Consider the following 26,029-nt stretch of genomic DNA (forward strand, 5'->3'; position numbering starts at 1 on the left):
GTGCACTACGTTTGTCCAAAAGTAGTGCACTAATATAGGTAATAGGGATGCAACCACTGGCTGGACAACCTCAGCAGCTTCATACAATACAGGTGGCAGGAGTGTTCAAGTTACCATACCATCTGCATCCCAAATAGCACCCTATTCCCTTCATAGTGCACTACTTTTGACGAGGACTCTGGTCAAAAGTAGTGCATAATAAAGGGAATAGGGTGCCATTTGGGACAAACCCAACATGACAGGTTGGTTTACATGGTCCAGCAGGTGCTGGCAGATGCAACTACCTTGCAACCTTTTTGGAAGACCAAACCGTGGAGGCATGCCAGAATAGCTGTAAAATTTGGGTCAGCTTGACATGTCTTTCCCTCCCCACCATATGCCCAGGCTGCTCCATGCTCGCTTGCAAATGGTCTTTCGTAATGTACTAAACAGATCTTTCTGGACACACATATTTATTTAGACAGTGAAGCAAAACATTTAATGTCTCTTCACTCCAGCAATTTGGATTTGAAATAAAATATTTTGGATTGGAAATCAAATGTTTCATACTAGGCTACAGTACAGAATGTCACCTTTTATTGCATTTTCTATTCAACCAGGCAAGTCAGTTAAGAACAAATTCTTATTTACAAAGACGGCCTACCCCGGCCAAACCCTAATGATGCTGGGCCAATTATGCGCCGCCCTATGGGACTCCCAATCGGCCGGTTGTGATACAGCTGGGAATCGAACCAGTGTCTGTAGTGAGGCCTCTAGCACTGAGATGCTGCGCCACTTGGGCAGTCTATTTGAGGGTATTTTCACTGTTTAGAAATGAAAGCACATTATGTATCTAGTCCCCCCACTTTAAGGTGTCATAAGTATTTAGACAAATTCACTTATAGTGTATTAAATGTAGTCAAGTTTAGTATTTGGGCCCATATTCCCACCAAGCTTGGGACTACAAATTGGTTGGATGCAATTGCAGTTTGTTTTGGTTGTTTCAGATTATGTTGTGCCCAATAGAAATGGTAAATAATGTATTGCGTAATTTTGTAGTCACTTTTATTGGAAGTAAGAATAGAATGTCTCTGAACACGTCTACATTAACGTGGATGATACCATGATTACAGATAATCATGAATAATGAGTGAGAAAGTTAGATGCCTAAATATCATATCCAAAAGAAAATCCTAACCTCCACTGTTATTGGTAATGGTGAAAGGTTAGAATGTTTTTGGGGGTATGATCTTTGACCCTCTAACTTTCTCACTCATCATTATTAACAATTCATTCATGATTATCCGTAATCATGGTAGTAGCATCCACCTTAATGTAGAAGTGTTCAGAAACATATTCTATTCTTATTTACAATAAACAGAAAAATGGATACATATGAACCCCCCCCCAAATTAAAAGTTTTAGCATCACTGTCCAAATAAATATGTACGGGAGTGTACATACACCCTATATTGTCATGTTGAACAGACAGTTAACGATGTTAAAGTGAAGCAAATACTTTTCTACAGCAGAAACTGCACATCAGGAAGGTCGGGACAAACACAAACTCAGGAATGGCGATATTATTTACTTTAAATTAATTTAGCTTTTATTCATACCAAAAAGATGAGTCGTGGTGAAGACAAATTATTGAAAATTTCCCACACACTGACAGCTCCTTGGTAACGACAGGCGTTCATTACTAGAATAATTTCAAGTGGAACAATAAGGAATGAAGTGTAAAATATTTTTTGGGGTGTTTCTTTTTTTTCGTTGGCGAGGAAGGACGGGGGAGCATCTCAGTTCTCTCCTTCCTCTCCGGTCTCTGGCTCATCTGCTGCATTGTCAGACGTCCATAGCTGAAACACACAAGACAAAAAACCATTAACAATGCACTGACCACAAGCATTTCAGAAGTCACAGTCTAAAAATGTATCCACTCACTGTATTGTAAGTCACTTTGGATAAAAGTAAAGCTAAATGGTATTTATACATGTGCTCCACTTAGGTCAAATCATTTCAAACCCCTATATCATAGCTAACCATTCACAAATGGCACTGCCTCCTGCTTGAGATTAAAACACTCAACTAAGATGTGCATACACTAGAGGGGGTTGCAGTCAGTGCCTGTGTGGGTGATTGGATGTGTCCAATCATGTCGCTAGGTGGAGGGGGGGCAGATGTGCTGCAGGAGTGTCCAATCTCGTGGCTCCGTGGAGAGAGGCAGGAGGGTACTTACTGTGAGGTTGTCTCTAAGCAGCTGCATGATGAGGGTGCTGTCTTTGTACGAGTCTTCGCTCAGCGTGTCGAGCTCAGCGATGGCGTCATCAAAGGCCTACGAGCACACACACAAATAATAAAATGGTTGATATATGCATATGAACAAGGAGATGAAAGGTGGAGAGAGAGGAGGCATATAATACAGCTCTGTCCCTGTATAGTGCGCACCACATAATGGCACCCTATTCCCTATATAGTGCACTTCTTTTGACCAGAGCCATATGGGTCCCGGTCAAAAGAAAGCACTATATAGGGAACAGGGTGCAGAGTGGGACGCCGCCAGTGTGGGCTTCTGTGTTGTGTCATCATCCCGACCTGTTTGGCCAGTGAGCAGGCCTTCTCTGGGGAGTTGAGGATCTCGTAGAAGAAGACAGAGAAGTTGAGGGCCAGGCCCAGGCGGATGGGGTGAGTGGGCTGCATCTCCTTCTTGCTGATGTCAAACGCCTCCTGGTAGGAGTCTTGAGAGTTGGATATCGTCTCTGTGGGAGGGGGGTAAGAAGGAATAATTAAGATAGAGCTCCGACTCTAAAAACATTCTCTATGTCCCAAATGGCACCCTATTCCTTATATAGCGCACTACATTTCACCAGGGCCCATAGGCTCAAAAGTAGTACACTTCATAGGGATAAAGGCGCTATTTGGGACAAACCAATTGTCTCGGTTTCATTTCACAACCTTTGTAAAATGTGACTTTGGTCAGGAGGTCATGTGTCTCCAGGCATCCATCACTGCTCCAGATGGAGTCACTTTCCTTTCCCTGCTCTGGCCTGGCCACTGTTCTGACAATTGTCAGCCTATCTGAAAGTGTTTCTGAGAGCTATGCCTTATATGAGATAATGGGCTTATAAATATCCTTTGTTGAGCACCGAAGCTACAAATAGTGCCGTGGCATTAAGAATAACAAAGTACCGGGGGGGGGGGGGGGGGTCTAAGCCACTGCACTGCATGCAGTAGTGCTAGAGGCGTTACTACAGTCCCGGGTTCATATCCCGGGCTGTTCCACAACCAGCCGTGGTCGGGGGTCCCATAAGACGGCGCACAATTGGCCCAGCATCGTCCGGGTTCGGGGAGGGTTTGGCCAGTGGGGCTTTACTTGGCTCGTCACGCTCTAGCAACTCCTTGTGGCAAGCCGGGTGCCTGCGGGCTGACCCCGGATGCCAGTTGAAAGGTGTTTCCGCCGACACATTGGTGCAGCTGGCTTCCAGGTTAAGCTGGCGGGTGTTAAGAGCGGTTAGCCAGGTCATGTTTCGGAGGACGCATGATTCAACCTTCGCCTCTCCGGAGCCCGTCGGGGAGTTGCAGCGATGAGACAAGATCGCAAAAAATTGGGGAGAAAAAGGGGGTAAAATAGAAAAAAAGATCTATATAAAAAGAACAACAAAGTACCAAATAATCCCCTGATATGATCCATGTGGACCTAATTGCAGAGTGCCTGAAGTGGCTGCCAAAATAAGCCAGCAAGCGGTATGCTACTAACTGACTAGACCTAGGCCTACATTTCAACAGTTCATTTGTAGCTGGTGCCAGACAGAGACACATCCTCCCTTCCCCGTTTCAACCCCCTCCATCTTCAATTGGGGCAGGAGGGAGGGAAGAGACCCCCGGGGAGGGAACATTCATATACCCATCTCCACGTTCAGAGCCCAAACTAACTCAGCCTGCAATAAATAAACAAACAAACAAACTTGAATCCCCTGAAGCTAGAAGTCTGGATGGCGCTCAAACACACAGAATGTATTTATATTTTTTTCCCCCAGAGGGTGATGCATGCTTGAGTAAACGCTTGTTAAATACCTTCAAGCTCTATAATGATTTGAGGGGAAACAGGAAAACAAAACCAAATGTCTTATGAACACATACTGTCTGACAACAAAACAATATCAACAAAAGATAACTGATGAGCATCCCAAATGGCACCCGGTTCATTTCCCATCTAGTACACTATGGTTGACCAGGGTCCAGGGCTTTGGTCAAAATTAGTGCACTAAAGAGAATAGGGTTCCATTTGGGACGCAAGCGCTGCTGTCCTCCCTGGTATACTGTCTGCTCTACAACATAACCATCATTTCATGGTCAGACTACAACCTCATAAGCCAATGTAATCCTTTCTACCACAATGCAGTTTATGATTGAGTCTTTTATCCACTGTAAACTCTTGGCTCCAGTTAAAGGGAGGGACAGGGAGACCAGTGGGAGCTAGGGCTGGGAATTGACACGGACCTCACGATACGATATTATCACGATACTTAGGTGTTGATAAGATATGCATTGCGATTCTCACGTTTCTATATGTATTGCGAATTGATACTACGATTTGATGTTCCAAACATATTGCTCACTACATGTCTGCTGCAGAGGGAGAAGAGAAAACAACTAGTTTTGATCAGTCAGGGAAATAAGTGCTGAAAACATGTGGCTCACTATTTAAAAAGAAGATGGAGAACAAGCTATAGGCTGTTGGGCTCCCAAGTGGCGCAGCGGTCTAAAGCACTGCATCTCAGTGCTAGAGGCTGGTTCGATTCCAGGCTGTATCACAACTGGCCATGATTGGGAGTCCCATAGGGACGGGTTACGCCGTCAGATAAGAATTTGTTCTTAACTGGCTTGCCTAGTTAAATAAAAAAATACCGGAGTTTTGGTGCAGGAACAGAAAATGTTCACAAATTGAAACTTGGAGTCATATATCGATATAATATCATCCAGAAATAATATCAAATCAAATTTTATTTTATTGGTCACATACACATGGTTAGCAGATGTTAATGCGAGTGTAGCAAAATGCTTGTGCTTCTAGTTCCGACCAATCTAATGTTGCGATATGTAACTATCAACCCCCCCTGTCCTGAGAGAATGAATCTGAGTCCCAAATGACAGCCTATTCCCTATATAATGCACCACTTTTGACCATTTAGGACGTGGTCCATGTTCAAAAGCAGTGCACTATATGGGGAATAGGGTGCCATTTGGTACGTAGACGGCGACTGATCAGTCCAGAGGACCAGTACTTACCCTTCTTGTCGTCTCCGGAGGCCACCTCAGCCAGGTATCTGTAGTAGTCTCCCTTCATCTTCAAATAGAACACTTTGCTCTCCGCATTAGGAGCATTTTCAATCAAATATTTGCTCAGCAGCCCCTGAGGGGGGAAAAAAAAGACAGGAGAGTTAATATTAATGCAAAGAACTATTTGAGACGCATTTCTGCGTCTCAAATAGCACCCCATTCCTTACATAGTACACTTGTATAGTACACAAAATTTGTGCACTATACAGGGTGCCATTTGGGACACGTCCCAACTCAGTTTGTACACAGACAGGATTCCACAACAGGCCACAGTTCAATGATTCAAATTGGAGAAAATAATTGGAAGAAATGCTTAGAAGTCGTAACTTCAAGAAAAATAGTATATTTTTCATTAATATGATCTGCTTTGAAGAGGAGAAAGAAAATACTGTGGCATCCAGAGAGGGATTGCTTCTTCAGCAACAGAAAATATAATTTACAAAAAGGAAATAAAAGAAATGTGATGGACTCCTTCCTTTGGCCAGTGGTGCAGGATGACTCGGGTTAAATAAAACCTTGGACATGATTTTCTGGAGTTACATTGTCGTCAACACACCAACACTCTGCATGGTTATCGCGCCTATATATATATAAAAAACAAAAAAACACATTGAATGAGTCCCAAATAGCACCCGATTCCCAGAATTGGTCAAAATTAGCGCACTATATAGGGAATAGGGTGCAATTTGGGACAAACACCTATCAATTATTGTAGCTGTACTTTGTTGACTTATCCGTTGCCTCAGATTGTGTGTTACTCCCACAAACAGGTTGTGGTGGCATTTACATGCACATAACACTGGTACGAAAGAATGAGCACTCCACAACCAGCTTCCTGTGTAAACCGAACAATCGCCCACTTCCTCTTAATAAGGGCACGCTGCTTACAGCAGTAGACAGAGTCCTACCTAGAGACCACGTGTGTTAGGTAGCCTGGTCCCACATACATTTGTGCTCATCTACTCCATAATTGTTATTGTCAAGTTTGGCATGGCAATGAGTGACAGGTAGTTGGCATGACAGCACAAACTGGCTCTAGACTACACGTGTGGTAAGCAGTTATCCGCTCCCTGCATCTGCGGGGGTCAGTACTACAGCATGGTGAGGCCAATGTTCAGCCCCAAGGAGGGAGGCAGGGAGGAATTACAATGACATCATTTGTGTTTCATCTGTGTAGTGGGCGAACCCAGAAAAACACAGTGAAAGATGCGGAGGCATAGAGATAACCCAGTGCAAGGCTTGAGTGAAGGTGATACCAACTACAGGCTGCAGTTAATGCTGGCTCTCTAATACCTGATTATCAGCTCGGCATGGGTGTGACGACAATCTGACAGCCTGGGTGAGACGCCCGGTGACAGCACCGACAACTACACTTGCCAGAGGACAGCACTGACGTACAGGCAGGGCTGTTACGGTGACCCTACTACAACCACACCGGCAGTCACGAGTCATGACCACAGTCAAATTCCATGTGACTGTTGAGTCACGGTAACTAGGCTTCTCCAAAACGGCGCTCTACCTGGCTGGCATTAAACGAACCGGGAGAAAAGGGTCCTCCATTCGCTATTCAAGTGCATACAGATGTCTTTTTTCCCCCACTGTCCCTGTTCCGACAGGTGCATGATAAATCACAACTAATTTCACACCTTATTTAGTATATGTAAAGACAAGATTATATTGAGAATAGTCTGATGGGTGAGAATATCATCACTTGATGCCCAGCGTGTGCAGTCTAAGGCAAGAAACAGCATATGCATTTTTTTGTGTGCAACTTTTCCTAATCATAGTCACATGCATTAAGTAGCCTAGCCCATATACTATACAAAACATATAGGCCTAACACACACAATCTCCATTTACGAACATTGGCAGTAGAATGGCCTTACCGAAGACCTCTGACTTTCAACATGGCACAGTCATAGGATGCCACCTTTCCAACAAGTCAGTTTGTCACATTTCTGCCCTGCTAGAGCTGCACCGGTCAACTGTAAGTGCTGTTATTGTGAAGTGGAAACATCTAGGATGAACAATGGCTCAGCCGTGAAGTGGTAGGCCACACAAGCTCACAGAACGTGACCGCCGAGTGCTGAAGCGCATTATTTGTATTTTGTTATGCATTTAATTTTTTTTAAATAAAATACAATTTTTTTTTAAATCGCCTGTCCTCGGTTGCAATACTCACTACGTTGTTCCAAACTGCCTCTGGAAGCAACGTCAGCACAAGAACTGTTCGTCAGGAGCTTCATGAAATGGTTTTCAATGGCCAAGCAGCCGCAAACAAGCCTAAGATCACCATGCGCAATGCCAAGTGTCGGCTGGAGTGGTGTAAAGCTCACTGCCATTGGACTCTGGAGCAGTGGAAAGGCATTCTCTGGAGTGATGAATCCCGCGTCACCATCTGTCAGCCCTACGGATGAATCTCAAATATAAAATATATTTCAATTTGTTTAACACTTTTTTGGTTACTACATGATTCCATATGTGTTATTTCATAGTTTTCACATAGTCACTAGTATTCTACAATGTAGAAAAGAGAAAAAATAGCCATGGAATGAGTAGGTGTATCCAAACTTCTGATTGGTACTGTATATTAGTAGGCAACATGTAAAGACCAGATTAAATTGAGAATATTCTGATGGGTGAGAATATTATCAAGTGCTTTTTAAAATTGTGAATGAGAGACTGGTGGTGTGCGCAGCCTGCGCAAGAAAGAGCAGCGCGCATGCCTTTCATATGCAACTTTTTTTCAAATCATCATCAGTCACATCATGCAGGCTATTTTTGTATTTTGCTAATACATTTGAAGATTTGTATCACAACTAAAGTTGAAAAATAACTAAATTAAGGAGAGCCTGTTCAAATGATCACTTAACCACTCAACACAGAAAAGCCACACCCTCAGAAATTGTTAGGAAAAAATATCCTTTCCATTTTATTCAGTTATCTTCAATTGTATTATTTTTACTATATACAGTTGAAGTCGGAAGTTTACATACACCTTAGCCAAATACATTTAAACTCAGTTTTTCACAATTCCTGACATTTTATCCAAGTAAAAATTCCCTGTTTTAGGTCAGTTAGGATCACCACTTTATTTTAAAAATGTGAAATGTCAGAATAATAGTAGAGAGAATTATTCATTTCAGCTTTTATTTCTTTCATCACATTCCAAGTGGGTCAGAAGTTTACATACTCAATTAGTATTTAGTAGCATTGCCTTTAAATTGTTTAAATTGGGTCAAATGTTTTAGGTAGCCTTCCACAAGCATCCCACAATAAGTTGGGTGAATTTTGGCCCATTCCTTTGGACAGAGCTGGTGTAAATGAGTCAGGTTTGTAGGCCTCTTTGCTCGCACACGCTCTTTCAGTTCTGCCCACACATTTTCTATGGGATTGAGGTCAGGGCTTTGTGATGGCCACTCCAATACCTTGACTTTGTTGTCCTTAAGCCATTTTGCCACAACTTTGGAAGTACGCTTGGGGTCATTGTCCATTAGGAAGACCCATTTGCGACCAAGCTTTAACTTCCTGACTGAGATGTTGATTCAATATATCCACATAACTTTCCTCCCTCATGATGCCATCTATTTTGTGAAGTGCACCAGTCCCTCCTGCAGCAAAGCACCCCCACAACATGATGCTGCTACCCCCGTGCTTCACGGTTGGGATGGTGTTCTTCGGCTTGCAAGCCTCCCCCTTTTTCCTCCAAACATAACGATGGTCATTATGGCCAAACATTTCTATTTTTGTTTCATCAGACGAGAGGACATTTCTCCAAAAACTACAATCTTTGTCCCCATGTGCAGTTGCAAACCGTAGTCTGGCTTTTTATGGCGGTTTTGGAGCAGTGGCTTCTTCCTTGCTGAGCGGCCTTTCAGGTTATGTCGATATAGGACTCGTTTTACTGTGGATATAGATACTTCTGTAGCTGTTTCCTCCAGCATCTTCACAAAGTCCTTTGCTGTTGTTCTGGAATTGATTAGCACTTTTCGTACCAAAGTACGTTCATCTCTAGGAGACAGAACCAGTCTCCTTCCTGAGCGGTATGATGGCTGCGTGGTCCCATTGCATACTATTGTTTGTACTGATGAACGTGGTACCTTCAGGCATTTGGAAATTGCTCCCAAGGATGAACCAAATTGTTTTTCTGATTTCTTTTGATTTCCCCATGATGTCAAGCAAAGAGGCACTGAGTTTGAAGGTAGGACTTGCAATACATCCACAGGTACACCTCCAATTGACTCAAATTATGTCAATTAGCCTATCAGAAGCTTCTAAAGCCATGACATCATTTTCTGGAATTTTCCAAGCTGTTTAAAAGGCACAGCCAACTTAGTGTATGCAAACTTCTGACCCACTGGAATTGTGATACAGTGAATTATAAGTGAAAGAATCTGTCTGTAAACAATTGTTGGAAAAATTACTTGTGTCATGCACAATGTCCTAACCGACTTGCCAAAACTATAGTTTGTTAACAAGAAAATTGTGGAGTGGTTGAAAAATGAGTTTTAACGACTCCAACCTAAGTGTATGTAAACTTCCGACTTCAACTATATTAATATCAAATAACGCCACGGGAATTACAGGCAAATCTTGTCTGCTAAATGGACTAGTGTAACCCACAGACATATGGCATATCCAGATCAGGGCCTAACATAAGGATGGCATAAAATATGCTATTCTGTTCTTCTGAAATAGGCTACATTTTCTTCATACCTGACTAAAATAAATAATGGATTAATTGTTATGGTGTAAGCTATATTAAACAAATGTAAAATACTTTTTAAAAATGTGGATGTTCCAGAGGTCTACATCAGTGGCTCGTAGGCTATGCGTGGAAGCCAGGGGATGCTAAATGTGTTTGTTAATTAACGTTAAATTACTGTGAGACCGGCAGTTATTTGCATGACAGTTACCGGCTGACAAAATGTAATGACCGCCACACGTACAGGCAACTACACCTGCCCCACAGCACTGACGTACAGGCAACTACACCTGCCCCACAGTACTGACGTACAGGTAAAGTGTTTTATTGTCACATACACCAGACAGATTTTTCACCTTGTCAGCTCGGATATTTGAACCAGCGACCTTTCAGTTACTGGCCCAACGTTTTAACCACTAGGCTACCTGCCACCCACCCTCACTACCAACAGTTCACAGTGAGTGTCCAATGACATCATACTACTGCTGTAGATATGCACAGACAGAGGGGAGATACTTTGGGATTTTTGGAATGAGGCCCTTTATCAGAGTCAGATGAACTCGTGGATATCTTGCAGTTTGAAGGAAGTCAGCATGCAGTTGGAAGGAAGCTGCTAACTAGCGGTAGCGCAATTGCTAGCGCTAGTTAGCAACTTCCTTCAAATGGCACACAGAGACATAAAAATGGTATTCATGAGTTCATCTGACTCTGGGAAGTAGATAGAGGGCCTCATTTCTAAAATCCCGAAGTATCCGTTTAACTGTACAGCTTAACCGCGGCTTGTTCTGAGAAGTCACTTGCTCACACATGCACACACTTAAGCCACGCAACAAACCCAGGAAATAGGCTGAACCGGCCGCCATTTCCTCCGAGTGAAATCGTCACCACAAACATCCTTAGAGAGGCACTCCATCCTAAGCAGCCACAGCGCTGAACGTGTGTGTGTGTGTGTGTGTGTGTTAGTAGCAGGTCAGTGAAGCAGAAGTCCTTCTCCTCAAAGGCTCATGGCATGATTCAGCACCTCTAACTGAACATTTTAAAATAAAAACCTCATAATCGGGCCTGACAGTTATTGTGGAAAGCTCACTGACTCCTCAAGTGAACATGCTGGGTTTTAATTTTATTTAACTAGGCAAGTCAGTTTAAATCAAATTCTTATTTACAATGACGGCCTACAACGGCCCAACCCTATGGGACTCCCAATCACGGCCGGTTGTGATACAGCCTGGATTCCGTAGAGCCTAGGGTGTCTGTAGTGACGCCTCTAGCACTGAGATGCGCCACTCGGTCAAGACTTATTGAATTATACACCAATTCTATTCTCTCATTTCTCTGCTGCCATCCTCTCCATGGCAGTGTCCCAAATGACACCCTATTTCCTATAAAGTGCACTACTTTTGACCAGGGCCTATAGGACTCAAAAATAGAGCACACCTTAGGGAATAGGGGGCCATTTGGGACGTAGACTATTTCTTCCAGTTTGATCTTATCCCTGGAGGGAGGGTGGGAATCAGGACAGAATAAATATTTTCTCTTCCTATCATCCCCAGCAACCTTCACAGATAAAGAGGGGAGGAATTTGTACACCTCCCTACCGCCTCCCAACAAACATGTGCTCAGACATTCAGCATGCGTCCCAAATGGCACCCTATTCTCTATATAGCACATGACTTTTGCCCAGTGCCCTATGGGTGGTGCACTATCAAGGGAATAGGGTGCCATTTGGGACACAGACATTCAAACAGAGCGCTGGGCACGGCCATGTCGTCAACACATAGCTAACGTTGACTTTCACCCTATACCACAAGTGTTAGTCACCGACCTCCCTATGCACCTGAACAACCAAGTAGCAGGAGCATGTGAAATAAGGTGAAAGTGGATGACAATGTTGGACGCTGTAGTGCCATACTGTGACCACTGAGCTGGATTCTTTCCATAGTCTAGCTACATTTAAAACGGTCATCTGACCACAGCAGATGGCAGATCCCCGGTTATTCATGGTGACGAGAGCAAATGAACAGTATTACTAGCACAGACAAAAACAAAAAGCTACCAGTCCCATTTTATTTTGACTTAAACCGTTATTTAACCCATTGAGCGTAACACAGCACCAGAAGCTGCATATTACGCAGTCATTATAAACATTGGTCAGGTCAGTATCCTTACGGGTTTGTATGGGTTCATGAGCAGCTTACCGTAGGTTACACAAATCCAGCCCGGTCCCAGATCTGTTTGTGCTCTTGCCAACTCCATGCATGTGGGTAAAGAGATCATTGAAACGTAGAACTTGGGGGACAGAAGGGCACCGTCATTGGCACCCATTCAACAAATCTACCAAAATGGATATTCGTCAAATCCGTCATGATTTCTGTGCTCTAACAGGCCCACAAGGTGGTTAATAAAATCCAAGTTGGATATATTTGGCTGTTTTCACTGTATAATATTTAGAAGTTGTCCTTTTCAGGTTTAGAAAAAATACAAATAAAAGGTAACTCCCGTTCGTATAAGCTGGTAGCAAAGCTAGCATATAGAAATCAGTGGTGGTAGCTGAAGCCGTTTTTAAGTGTAGGCTAACGCAGTCGATTGGTGACGATGACATGAACATGTATTGGGGTTGACATCGTTTTGAGGGTTCCTGAGCGCCGCAGCGGTATGACAACCAGGCCGTGATCAGAAGTCCCATAGGGAGGCGCACAATTAGCTCAGCGTCGTCCGGGTTAGGGGAGAGTATGGCCGGGGTAGGCCGACATTGTAAAATAAGAATTTGTTCTTAACTGACTTGCCAGGTTAAATAAAAGGTTAAATTAAAATGTATTTAAAAATAAAACATCTATACAAGCATTATTCTCAGATTTATACCCCAACATAGTGTGAAATAGACAAACAATTGCTAAATGTAGGCTAATTTGATGGGCGGCGGCGAGGAGATTCTCAATCCATCTCCCACAGGGGGGGGGACATGGGTGGCGTTGTCATTGTTTTGGTCAAATTCCATTGACATCTTTACCAAACACGGAATGACAATGAGTTGGCGTGACAGCACAGACACACAGGCAATACAAAAATCACCTACTGTACCCAAAGTGTGATAACTTGACCAGCCATCACTGTCCCTGTGTGTACCCACTACCTAGAAAATGTAATAAAATACATACTTATTACGTAATACGAGGCTGGAGCATGAAGGCACTAGCCCAGAGGGGCCCTGTGTAGAGCAGGGCACTAACAGATGGCCAGTGCAGAATTAGAGCACACAGATGCTGCTCAGCCAGTGTTCAAACTACCTCAGTGTTGAGCCTGCCACACCAAAACACTAGGCTACATCCTCAATGAACATCCGTGTCTGTCAGGGTTACAGCTTCCTATACACACACGCACACAGGAAGTGACACAGCAGGATGATGATGTGTTATTTAAACGGAATATTTTTTTGTTCTTTATTTGACAGGTATAGCTATAGAAGGGTGACATAGGATGAAGGGTGGAGACATGTGACGAGAGTATTGCCCACTTGACCATGGCTCTGCACGCCATATAGAGTATACCAAACATTAAGAACACCCCCCTCTCAGAACAGCCTCAATTCGTCAGGCATTCCACAGGGACGCTGGCCCATGTTGACTCCAATGCTTCCCACAGTTGTGCCAAGTTGGCTGGGTGTCTTTTGGGTGGCGGACCATTCTTGATACACACGGGAAACTGTTGAGTGTGAAAAGCCCAGCAGTTCTTGACACAATACGGTATACCTGGCACCTACTACCATATCCCATTCAAACGGCACGCATTACGTCTCAAGGCATAAAAATATTTCTTTAACCCGTCTCGTCGCCTTCATCTACACTGATCGAAGAGGATTTAAGAAGTGACATCGATAAGAGATCACAGCTTTCTCCCGGATTCACCTGGTCGGTCTGCGTCATGGAAAGAGCAGGTGTTCCTAATGTTTTGTACACTCAGTGTATGTAGGTTAAGTTAAGGGCCTGTGTGGATGAGAGCTTGGCTCGCTTCGATGAACAGCCTGACACCCCCAACCACAGCTCAGATCAAAAGGGTGTAAAGACTAGAGCAGCGTTTCCCAACTCGTTTTAGAGTACCCCCAACAGCACACATTGTTATTGTAGCCCCAGACAAACTCACCTAATTTAACTCATTGAGGGTTTAATAAGGAGTTGACAAGTTGAATCAGCTGTGCTTGTCCAGGGCTACAACAAAAATGTGTGCTGTTGACGGAACTGGAGGACTGGAGTTAGGAAACACTGGAACAGATGACGGACCCGTCTGGATTACTGGTAATCTGCTTTAATCCACCAGGGTGCTAGATCTAAACCTGAGCCACAAGAAATGCAACACAATACTGAGCTTTCCTCCATCACTAAACACCTAGAATTAAGTGTGTACTGCACAATTGAGTATGGAGGACAACTGTATAGACCAACATACAGTACCAAATCAAACACACCAACTCAATCAAGGGTTTTTCCCTTTATTTTTTTACTATTTTCTACATTGTAGAATAATAGTGAAGACATCAAAACTATGAAATAACACATATGGAATCATTTAGTAACCAAAAATATGTTATATCAAAATATATTTCATATTTGAGATTCTTCCAAGTAGCCACCCTTTGCCTTGATGACAGCTTTGCACATTCTTGGCATTCTCTCAACCAGCTTCATGAGGAATGCTTTTCCAACAGTCTTGAAGGAGTTCCCACATATGCTGAGCGCTTGTTGGCTGCTTTTCCTGCACTCTGCAGTCCAACTCATCCCAAACCATCTCAATTGGGTTGAGGTCGGGTGATTGTGGAGGCCAGGTCATCTGATGCAGCACTCCATCACTCTCCTTCTTGATCAAATAGCCCTTACACAGCCTGGAGGTGTGTTTTGGGTCATTGTCCTGTTGGAAAAAGAATGATAGTGGGACGAAGCGCAAACCAGATGGGATGGCGTATCACTGCACAATGCTGTGGTAGCCATGCTGGTTAAGTGTGCCTTGAATTCTAAATAAATCACAGACAGTGTCTCCCGCAAAGCACTCCCACACCATCACACCTCCTCCTCCATGCTTCACGGTGGGAACCAAACATGCGGATATCAACCACTCACCTACTCTGCGTCTCACAAAGAAACGGCGGTTGGAACAAAAACAATTATTAAGGTCTGATTCACGCAGTAAACTCTGAGGAATTTATTTAGGCTGCAAGCTAGGCGCAGTTAACTCTAATGAACGTATCCTCTACAGCAGAGATAACTCGGTGTCTTCCTTTCCTGTGGCGGTCCTCACGAGAGCCAGTTTCCTCATAGCGCTTGATGGTTTTTGCAACTACACTTGAAGAAACTTTCAAAGTTCTAGAAATGTTCCGTATTGACTGACCTTCATGTCTTAAAGTAATGATGGACTGTTGTTTCTCTTTGCTTATTTGAGCTGTTCTTGCCATAATATGGACTTGGTATTTTACCAAATAGGGCTATCTTCTGTACACCACCCCTACCTTTTCATAACATAACTGATTGCCTCAAACACATTAGTCAAGAAATTCCACAAATTAACAAGGCACACCTGTTAATTGAAATGCATTCCAGGTGAATACCTCATGAAGCTGGTTGAGAGAATGCCAAGAGTGTGCAAAGCTGTCATCAAGGCCAAGGGTGGCTACTTTGAAGAATCTCAAATATATTTTGATTTATAAAAATGTTGTCTTTTTTTTTTTTAAACCTGGAATGAGTAGGTGTGTCTAAACTGTTGACTGGTACTGTATGCTCAGGGCTAGTGTGTCTCCCTTGCTATATGTCAAAGGTCTCAGACACAGTCTGTTGAATGAAGACACTGCCACACAAGTTCCCTTTTTGACAGGAAACCAACGAGTGTTAAAGCCCACCCCCAACTGTCACTACAGAGACAACGCCAGACAGATTGCAATAAATGTGGCTTAAGTGGTGAGGTAGTCCATTTCCACATTATAGAACTCTTCCTCTGGGAGTGTTGAGGATGTGCATTAGGTTGTTCTATAGTAGACTAGTCAGGCTTTTAGAACCCATCCTCCCCCCTTTCCTTTGGGGCCCTGGATCTGCGTACCAAATGGTACCCTATTCTCTACATGGGGCTCTGTACAGAGGTAGTGCACTATCAGCCCTGGTCAAAAAAGAAGTGCCCTATATAGAGAATAGGGTGCCATTAGGGAAGCATCCCACACTGTTCAGAGGGATAAACTGAAAAATACAGCTAAGCTTCGCACAAACATCTCTGCCCTATTTAAAGCATGATGGTGACGCATATATACAGAGGGTTATTGAGCTGGTTGTGTAGTTAACAATAAAGAGTAGTACTATATATCGATGAAACGGTTACCGGTTTCACGATAAACCACAGTAAAACTCCCGACGATTAGTATTGCCTTTTCAATCATCATTAAAACCGTGTCTGATTACCATGGTTTGAAAAACTCCCGGTAAATACTGTCCAGCATCAACCAAAGTTAGCAACAGTCTGACGTAGGCACAGCTGCAATGTGGGTTTTGCTTCGTGTGAAAACATGGCGGAAGGCAGTGACCGAGCTCGGGAGATTTTTCTGCCTTCTAAGAGGACCAAATCTGAAGTGTGGTCGCATTTTGGGGTTTTTACAAGAGTGCTTAGGGAAACTTAAAAATCGAAGATGGTCACCCTGTCTGCAGAACATGGCAAAAATAAAAATTTGCTGCGAAAGGGGGCAACACTTCAAATCTCTTGAGTCATCTTCGTGACGACCACCACCCACTACTTTATAGCGAATGCAAGGTAAATTCACTTTTAGCTCAATGCATGATGTGGGGACTTCAGAATGGGGGAAAATGGCATGGTTTGTCTGTAACTTGCTAATAGCTTGTCAATAATGTAAACTGAAGCTTTCAGTGTTACCTACGCCTGTAAAAACACTACACGTTGTTCTGCTGCTGTATGTGTCTGCAGACTATTCTCCCATTGAACACGATAACACGTTATGTAGTTTAGTCACCCAACCAACATATTTTGTTCATTTAAAATCCGGCAGACGTCGACTTGGTTGTAAAAGTGTTCCAACAGGAGAAACACTATACACGACTCCTGTATTTATGGCAATTGTTGGGCTCATTGCAATTACTATCACTGTCTTCTTAAGACTCATTTGTATTTATCTAAATTGTGCATGGGGCCATTGCATATACTCAAATGCTACACAGAAGACAGACTGTGTGTGTGTGAGTGTATATATATATATATATATATATATATATATATATATATATATATATATATATATATATATATATAAAATAATAAATATATAATGTAACACCAATAATAATAGTACATTTGCCATTCCCTTGTTTACAGAGTGGGCGTGCAGCAGGCAAACCCAGTGATGCTACTGGTCCCTCATCTACAGTTGTGACACAGACACTCCAGCAAGCATTTTTTTTAAAAGACAGGCTGCTTATGCACCCACATCAAAACATACTCAAGACCTCACTGCAGCCCTTTCATATTTCATTGCAAAGGAGATGATGCCATTTCAAATTGTTGAGAGGCCTGGCTTTCTGAGGCTGATGGAGGTTGCCGTGCCTCACAACAAAGTGAGTGCTGCTAATTTGATTTGTTGTTTCTTTATTTGATTTGCTTACTTAAGGTTGTGTTCATTTAAACCTGCACTAGGGAAACGTACCTCTCATGGCCACATGGTGCCATCTTTAACATTAATGTTATTATTTTCATGTTTAAAACTTGGTGAAATTATTTCAGTGTGTATCAGTACTTTTTGAACATTTCCAGCACATTTTAACAATACCGCAATAATACTGATAACAGTGATAATTTTGGCCACTATAACCGTGATATGAAATGTTCATACTGTTTCATCTCTAACACCATACACACACACACACACAAGCTGAATACAGTGAGCCAATGGGAAGGTCATGCACTACTAATGCGAATCTCAGTCTTGTTTTACGCTTTAGGTGAGTATGTCAAGAATGCAGTTGACAGAAACACCATCCACAGGGTGCTGCATGAATCTTCTTCTACGACTGGGTCCTGGTCAGATAAAGCAGAGCTTCTGTTCTGTTCTTTTCTATCCATATCTACCTGTCGGATGGATATTGGGGGGGGGGGGGCAGCTATGATTACATGAGTCAATCATAAAGAGTAGATCATGCTCCAGTGGGTAAACTGGCCACTCCAGGAACAGGCAGAATTAGAAGTAAATTAGCTCATAGTATCGACACACCTTGGTGTTAAAACCGTGTCTTTTAAAGTGGATGAACATTAGGGGGCTGTGGCACCGGCATGTAATCTAAAAGAGATTACAGGTACTGTCTGTCACCATGGCCACACCCACTTAAGCCCTGCAGGCAGGAGTAAGAATACACTCTCCCATAGTGACGGTAGATAAGACATCAATGCAAACAGGTCAGGCAACTTCCAGCCAACACTAGGATTCTGTCTCAAATAGCACCCTATTGACTACTTTTTACCAAAGCCCTATATGGGGTGAATAGTGTTCCATTTGAGATGCAGCCACAGCCATTCTGCATAACAAAGAACTGAGGGACAGCAAAGGCCACAGGATCCACCACCATCTCATTGGGTTGGGGCATATGATCAGGCCATGACAGCTCATGCTACAGTTGATCCCCAAAATAGTGCCACTGAGACATTCAATATAACATGGGGATCAAGGTGTTAGCTTAAAATTAGCTCAGTTGAACAGGAAATGTATAGAACAAGTAAAAACCTTCCTGTACAAAACCAAAAATAAAAAAGGACCTTTGATTGAAAAAAAGGGTAGGTCGGAGGGGGGCACATATTTTTAAAACATAGTGACAGGATTATGGAAGTGCTGTCACTTGCTAATATTATCAGTACCATAACTGCTTAGTATTATTGTAACGTGTCATCGTGTCTAGATGCTCCAACATCCCCACTGGAGGCCCAGTTCACATACTGCTGTTTTGCCTCATTTGATCTGGCATATCAAACTCAAGGAGCCAATCCAACTAAACATCAGTCTACCAAGTCGAGCCCATTATTATGTGGACATTTGCCATGCCCTTTGACTCAGAATGTATGACTGTTCTATTGACAACCCTAATAAAACTATTCAGTGACATGTAAAAAGAGGAAGGAAAGAGGTCCTGCCTGCCTTTAGGGCCTGTGCCTGCAAACCATACCGTGCATTCTGAAAGTATTCACACCCCTTCACTTTTTCCACCTTGTGTTACATTACAGCCTTATTCTAAAATGGAATCTTCAATCTCCACACAATACCTGAAAATGACAAAGTCAAAACAGGTTTTTAGAGACAGGATTGTGTCGAGGCACAGATCTTGGGAAGGTTACGCAAAAAGCTCCCAAAGAACACAGTGGCCTACATCATTCTTAGATGGAAGAAGTTTGGAACCACTAAGACTCTTCCTAGAGCTGGCCGCCCAGTCAAACTGACAACCATCTCTGCAGCACTCCACCAATCAGGCCTTTATGGTAGAGTGGCCAGACTGAAGCCACTCCTCAGTAGGCACGACAGCCCGCTTGGAGTTTGCCAAAAAGCACCCAAAGGAATCACAGACAGTGTCTCCCGCAAAGCACTCCCACACCATCACACCTCCTCCTCCATGCTTCACGGTGGGAACCAAACATGCGGATATCAACCACTCACCTACTCTGCGTCTCACAAAGAAACGGCGGTTGGAACAAAAACAATTATTAAGGTCTGATTCACGCAGTAAACTCTGAGGAATTTATTTAGGCTGCAAGCTAGGCGCAGTTAACTCTAATGAACGTATCCTCTACAGCAGAGATAACTCGGTGTCTTCCTTTCCTGTGGCGGTCCTCACGAGAGCCAGTTTCCTCATAGCGCTTGAAAAACAATTTTCTCTGGTCTGATGAAACCAAGATTGGTCACGTCTGGAGGAAACCAGGCACCGCAGCAGGGACTGGGAGACTAGTCAGGATCGAGGGAATGATGAACGGAGCAAAGTAGAGATATCCTTGATGAAAACCTGCTCCAGAGCGATCAGATTGGCACACCTCAGACTGGAAGTAGAACTTTCGCCCAACAGGACATCGATCCCAAGAGCGCAGCAAAGAAAAGGCAGGAGTGGCTTCGGGACAAGTCTCTGAATGTCCTTGAGTGACCCAGCGAGAGCCCGAACTTGAAACCAATCGAACATCTCTGCAGAGACCTGAAAATAGCTGTGCAGTGACGATCCACATCCAACCTTACAGAGCTTGAGGGGATCTACAGAGAAGAATGGGAGAAACGCCCCAAATACAGGTGTGCCAACCTTGTAGCGTCATACCCAAGAAGACTCAAGGCTGTAATCGCTGCCAAAGGTGCTTCAACAAAGTACAGAGTAAAGGGTCTGAATAATTGTAAAAAATATCTAAAAACTGTTTTTACTTTGTTATTATGGGGTAATGTTGTGGAGATTCATGAGGGGAAAAAAACAATTGAATCCATTTTAGAATAAGGCTGTAAAGTAACAATGTGGAAAGGGTCAAGGGGTCTGAATACTTTCCGAATGCACTGTATTGATTGTGAGCAGCAGCAGAAAGGGGAGGTCATTCCACTGCACCACTGTGGCTCAGATAATCAATTGGTGCAGCCTTTCTGCATAGTTTCAGATAAACATCACACCAATAAAAGCACTGCAATGTTAAAGTCCATGAATGAGGGGCAGCATTGCATTAGTGGAAACCAACACTGTTCTCAGGGCAGGTTTAGCTAGATACTGTATATGTTTGAGTCGTGTCTGAGACCACTTTTGCATTTTAACCTGCCACGTTAATTATTCTAACCTGCTACGAAAAGTAACTTCTGCTAGTCAAAACCGGCAGACCTAGCCGTAGAACAGTCTTGGTTTCCACTAATGCAATACAGCAAACAAGGGATTTATAGGACTGCTCTATTTTGCACTACTAGTAAAGAGATTGTATCCTCCCTCTTTATGACAGTCAGTCAACCAAATCATCTCATCTCCAAAGGAAAAAAAAAATGGACAGCTTCTTTCTCTCTCCTCAGCCTCACAGAAACAGTAATAATTTATCAAGAAGCTTTTTATACCACGATTGACATTTATTGACCCCCACAAATGGTTTATTGTGGTCGTCACAGACAGTTTGTCCTCAATTTCCAGCAGAGGTGAACAGGGTAAATCAAATTTGGTTCTCTCAAAGCCATACATGCCCACTCATTCTGGCTGTCAGAAAAACATTAACTCACCAATACATCGTTGCAGATGTCTCGCAACTCGGTCTCCACCTTATTCCGGTACTCCTTCACCATCTGAAGCTTCTTGTCGCTGCCCTCTGTCTTCTGCTCGATTGCGGAGATGACCCGCCATGCGGACCTCCGGGCCCCGACAACGTTCTTGTAGGCAACCGATAGAAGATTTCTCTCCTCACACGACAGCTCTGCCCCCTTCTCAGTTACCTCCTTCATGGACGAAGCCATGTCGTCGTAACGCTCAGCCTGCTCCGCCAGTTTGGCTTTCTGAATCAGCTCTGTTTTATCCATATTTGTGTGTTATTTGATGTTCAAACTGTCGCTCGCAGATGCAAATAGAGTCCCAAGAGAGCGGAAGGAATGGGACAAAGAAGTGGGGATAGATCGTGTAGAACGATAGATATTTAGAATCGTTGGACAGGTGAATGGAGGTGCTGGTATGTTATCCAGACAGGGACACCTGGGGAGGAAAATGAGATGATTGTTTAGGACGGGTCGATGCTTGCACACAACTTGTAGTGATGAAGTTGGTTGGTTAGTTCACCTTTTACAAATACATGAAATAGTTGACTTGTTAATATAACATTAGCTAGCTGGGAAACAGTCCTGGCTTGACACATAAATGACTCCGACTACTGCACACAGCTTTCACTCTCAGCGTCAGGCCAACCCAGTCACGGGGCGGCAGGGTAGCCAAAAGGTTGCAAGTTCGAATCCCCGAGCCGACAAGGTACAAATGTCGTTCTGCGTCTGAACAAGGCACTTAACCCACTGTTCCTAGGTCGTCATGACTTGCCTAGTTAAATAAAGGGTTTTAAAAAATGGTCGTGAGCGACCCAGTTCGGTGAAATGACACTAGCCAGACAATATTGTGTAACCTTCCCGCTTCCCCAATACTACAGTAATCTTAATACTTTTTAAAACGTATGATGCCAATTTGTTAGTTAAAGTTAGCCAACCATCTGCAGCGGAGGCTAGCCAGGCAGATGTAGTCTGCTAACTAACGTTAGCTGGCTAAAGTAACATAACTACTCTACTAACTAGCTAATGACAGACAGTTATAGTGTACTAGTAAAATTGTTGTAATTCACTTGACTTGTTCAATAGTTTACTATATCCTAATGTTACAACTTATGCCATCTCGTTTACAAGCAAGTGTGGTGGTTTGCCCAATATCCAAATTTGATTGCCTAACAAACGAACGTTAGCTAGATGGCTGTCTGGCTGCAGTAAATAGCGCGATACCGAATAATTTTTCTGAAGCAGTGGCAACCACACACCGTAAACTAACTAACCATAGATATATAGTTTACATTTCCTTGCAAGATTGGAACAATCGAACTTGACCTTAAATATAGTAACCAAGCTACACATCGATTTCCAAGATATAAAGAAGAAGCAATACTTCCCAACCTTTAGTTCGCTAGGTTGTTCCGATCAGCCACTCCAAGTAGATACACTATGAGCTTCGGGCAGGCGAAAAAAATCTACGCCTTCAACCAAACATGGCCAAAGGGCGTGTCCAACAAAACAATAGCCCTATGAGAACCCGTCTTTGAATCGGAATTACCCGTCACCGTTCAAAACAAGAACTAATAGGACGATAGCGCGGGGAAAGAAGGAGGGCTTTTTGAGGCAACGGGGTTTCCTCCAATGGGCAAATTTGTTTTGCATGGCCAGGTAAGCGGAGTTGGTATGTTTTCTACCATTCCATTGGATCTTAAGGGAACTGATTTATCCGGGGCACCGGGCCATGCAAAACGAACTCAACCAGTTAAAGCAAGAGAGGAGACGTCAGCACTACCATGGAGATCCAACGCCCTCCAGTCACACCAATAGAGATCGCCAGTTTGTACACCTAAAACCCGGAAATAAGTTACCTCTGGTTCGTTCAGCCATCCCTATGGGAAACATGTATAGGGAAAGAATAGGGTTTGGGAATTAACGCCGAAAATAAGGTCTGAGGTTAACACAGGTTTAGGAGATCATATACGTTTTCTTCTATGAGATAATAATCAGTTAATGTGACCTTTATGAATTATGAAGCCTTTGTGTGATTTATGTATTTTTTTTAATGATTACATAAATTCTTCAAAATTAACAAAAATGACGTTAGCTGATGAAGATCATCTCATAGAACAACACGTATAAGATATCCTAAGCCTGTGTTTATTTTTGTAGTTTATCCAAAAACCCTCCAAAAACTGCATCTGTTTTCCTCATAGACTTTGTCCAACTAGCTGTGGTGGAGTTGGTGCCTACAAAAACATGTCATTACTATTTCTCTCTATATACCTCAGTGCATTCCTCCAGAGATACTTTTGAGGAGATGGGAAACCCCTTTGGAATAGTATTAACGGTCATTGTATACGTTGCCCATGCATCGTCAATGGGCCACGCAGTGCATTCTGGGTGATTCTGGGACAAGGAGAGCTCTCCTCCAAGGAGTGAATTGAGCGCAAGCTCAAAACCCCAACATTTGCATGAATTCCGTCAACAACAAGTACAACATTAAAACATTTTCATAGATGTAAGATAATTAACTTGTTCCCTGTAACATGATATTCCTTTGGAATCGTGAGATTACGTACTTTTGAGGAAAATAGGCAGGTTTCTCAACTAATAGTGCTTTCAAGACAACTGGGAACTCAAAAAAAATTGGGTCAAATCATGACGTCAGTGACGTCTTCAGGACAGAAAGTCAGAGCTTTAGGAAGAGGCCAATCATTGCCAACTTGGAATTTAGAGTTGGATGACTGTTAAAAACTATTTTTCCCAGTCAGAGATCGTTCCCAGTTGTCTTGAACACACTGAAGTCGGAAGTCTGACATTTCCGAGTTCCGAGTTGTTTTGAAAGCAGCATCATACCCTGACTTTGAGAAGGGATTACGTGACATTTAGCGTTAGCAACCGTGTGACGCAGCATGACAACGAGAACGCGATTGGTCCACAGTCTGCTGGGTGGGGCGTTACGCGTTCCTCCAATTCATTGACTAATGGGATTCCTATCTCCTTCTTTCTGTAATATCTCTGATCTCACACACATACAGCGTCAATATAATCCATAGAGTAAACCATATTTGATCAGTAGGCTAGTGGGTGTGGCAGATTGAACAGGATTGTAGCCACACACACAGCTTTGCAAGATACTTTGCAGTTAAAATGTCATTAATGGTTGGATCAGCCTATACTGTTTTACCCAAAAGTGTGACCATCAAGGATAAAAGAATAAGCTATTACAAGGTTTATGAGCCCACTTGTTTTATTTCCAGGCCCTGGTCAAATGTAGTGCACAATATGGAATAGGGTGCCATTAGCGACTCAGCCACCCAGAAGTGGGAATCCACCTGCAATGCTGCATACACAAATTAATGGGTATCATAACCTCATGAAAAAAATGTCACTATGTGAACAATATTGAATACAGATTTGATGGATATGATGGATTTGTCATCCATTGATTTGTCATCCATTGATTCAGAATGTCTTCATGAGGTCACCAGTACAATTATACCCTGGTCTTGGTGGTGAATATCTGGGGTAGAGTTATGGGAGAGAATGTAATGGGGGAGGAGGGGTTGGTTTTTGTCATAAGGGCCAATGAGTGAAAGCAGTTCTCAGTCTACATGGAACACTTGTCTTGTAGAACATACAAATCATACTGGAAAGTCCAGATTAGCCTATCACGTTTGAGAATGACCACCACAAATTCTAATGCCAGGAGGACTGCAAGGACCAGCCCTTTATTGTGGAATCTGTCAGCAAGAGATCACCACCCACGGTGTGTGTGTGTGTGTGTGTGTGTGTGTGTGTGTGTGTGTGTGTGTGTGTGTGTGTGTGTGTGTGTATGCATGTGTGTGTGACATGAAACGGTGAAGTAAACCAACTCGTTTTCATTTTATTCTGTAGTACGATTTTTTTATATATTATGATGACTGTACGCTTAAATAAAGGACAAATGAAATGTGCATTTCCCCGTGGCTAGGATGCAATCATTCCGGATGGCAGCGCCTGTATCCAGTGGTAGGCTCCTGCTCCTTTACCCCATCATTAGAGCCAGTCATGCAGGAAGACTGTGGAGAAGGAGCCCAGTGTCTGTCATGGAGACAGTGTCACAGTGAGTGAGGAGGAAAATAAACGGGAAAGCCCAGTTGATATGCCCTATTCTCTACAAAGTGCACTACTTTTGACCAGGGCCCATAGAGTGGGTTGGAGGTAGAATTCCCTATCCCTCAGGAGACCACAGCCAGAAGACACAGACAACCTTTCATCTCAGAGAGAAGGCTAAGGCTTTTATGTGTGTATCTATGACAGAAGACATTGATGCCATGAAACCACTGTATGTGTGTCACCCCATTCCACAAATTCCACAAGATGACTGAGTTTAAGTGTGCATTTTGAGTCCCCTCGGGAGATTTATGGGCACTTTCACTAACTCCGGACATGCATCCAGTCAGTCAATGTCAAAGGTTTGTTTTGAAAAAGCAAGACCCAGATACCCATTATTCCTCTGTGTAATAGCAAAATCACATTTAACCAGGAGAGCGGTGTTTTGTCTCTCGTTCTGCTCTACAATTATGGTGTTACATAGGCTTTAAGCAAGGCAAGCCTGGGCATATGTATGGTGAGGTATGGCTGCACAGTGAATAGACAGGATAGATCGAGCTGCATTTGTCAGTGTAACTAGAAGGAAGCAATACCAGGAAAGCTTTGATAAAACACTGGGTTTGAGGGTTTATTCATCTGTAGAATTTTCTATTGCT

General features: G+C 43.1%; 1 protein-coding gene across 1 annotated transcript; it reads right to left on the reverse strand.

Moving 5' to 3' along the window:
* Positions 1–1,568: 1,568 nt before the first annotated feature.
* On the reverse strand, positions 1,569–22,707 carry ywhaqa (tyrosine 3-monooxygenase/tryptophan 5-monooxygenase activation protein, theta polypeptide a). Its single transcript, NM_001141343.1, is given in 6 exon segments — positions 1,569–1,838; positions 2,219–2,314; positions 2,575–2,738; positions 5,269–5,392; positions 21,264–21,726; positions 22,680–22,707. Coding segments are annotated over 5 exon segments (738 nt in total). The 5' UTR covers positions 21,558–21,726; positions 22,680–22,707; the 3' UTR covers positions 1,569–1,778.
* Between the last annotated feature and the right edge of the window lie 3,322 nt (positions 22,708–26,029).

Source organism: Salmo salar, chromosome ssa06 (assembly GCF_905237065.1).
Source record: "Salmo salar chromosome ssa06, Ssal_v3.1, whole genome shotgun sequence".
NCBI lineage: Eukaryota > Metazoa > Chordata > Actinopteri > Salmoniformes > Salmonidae > Salmo > Salmo salar.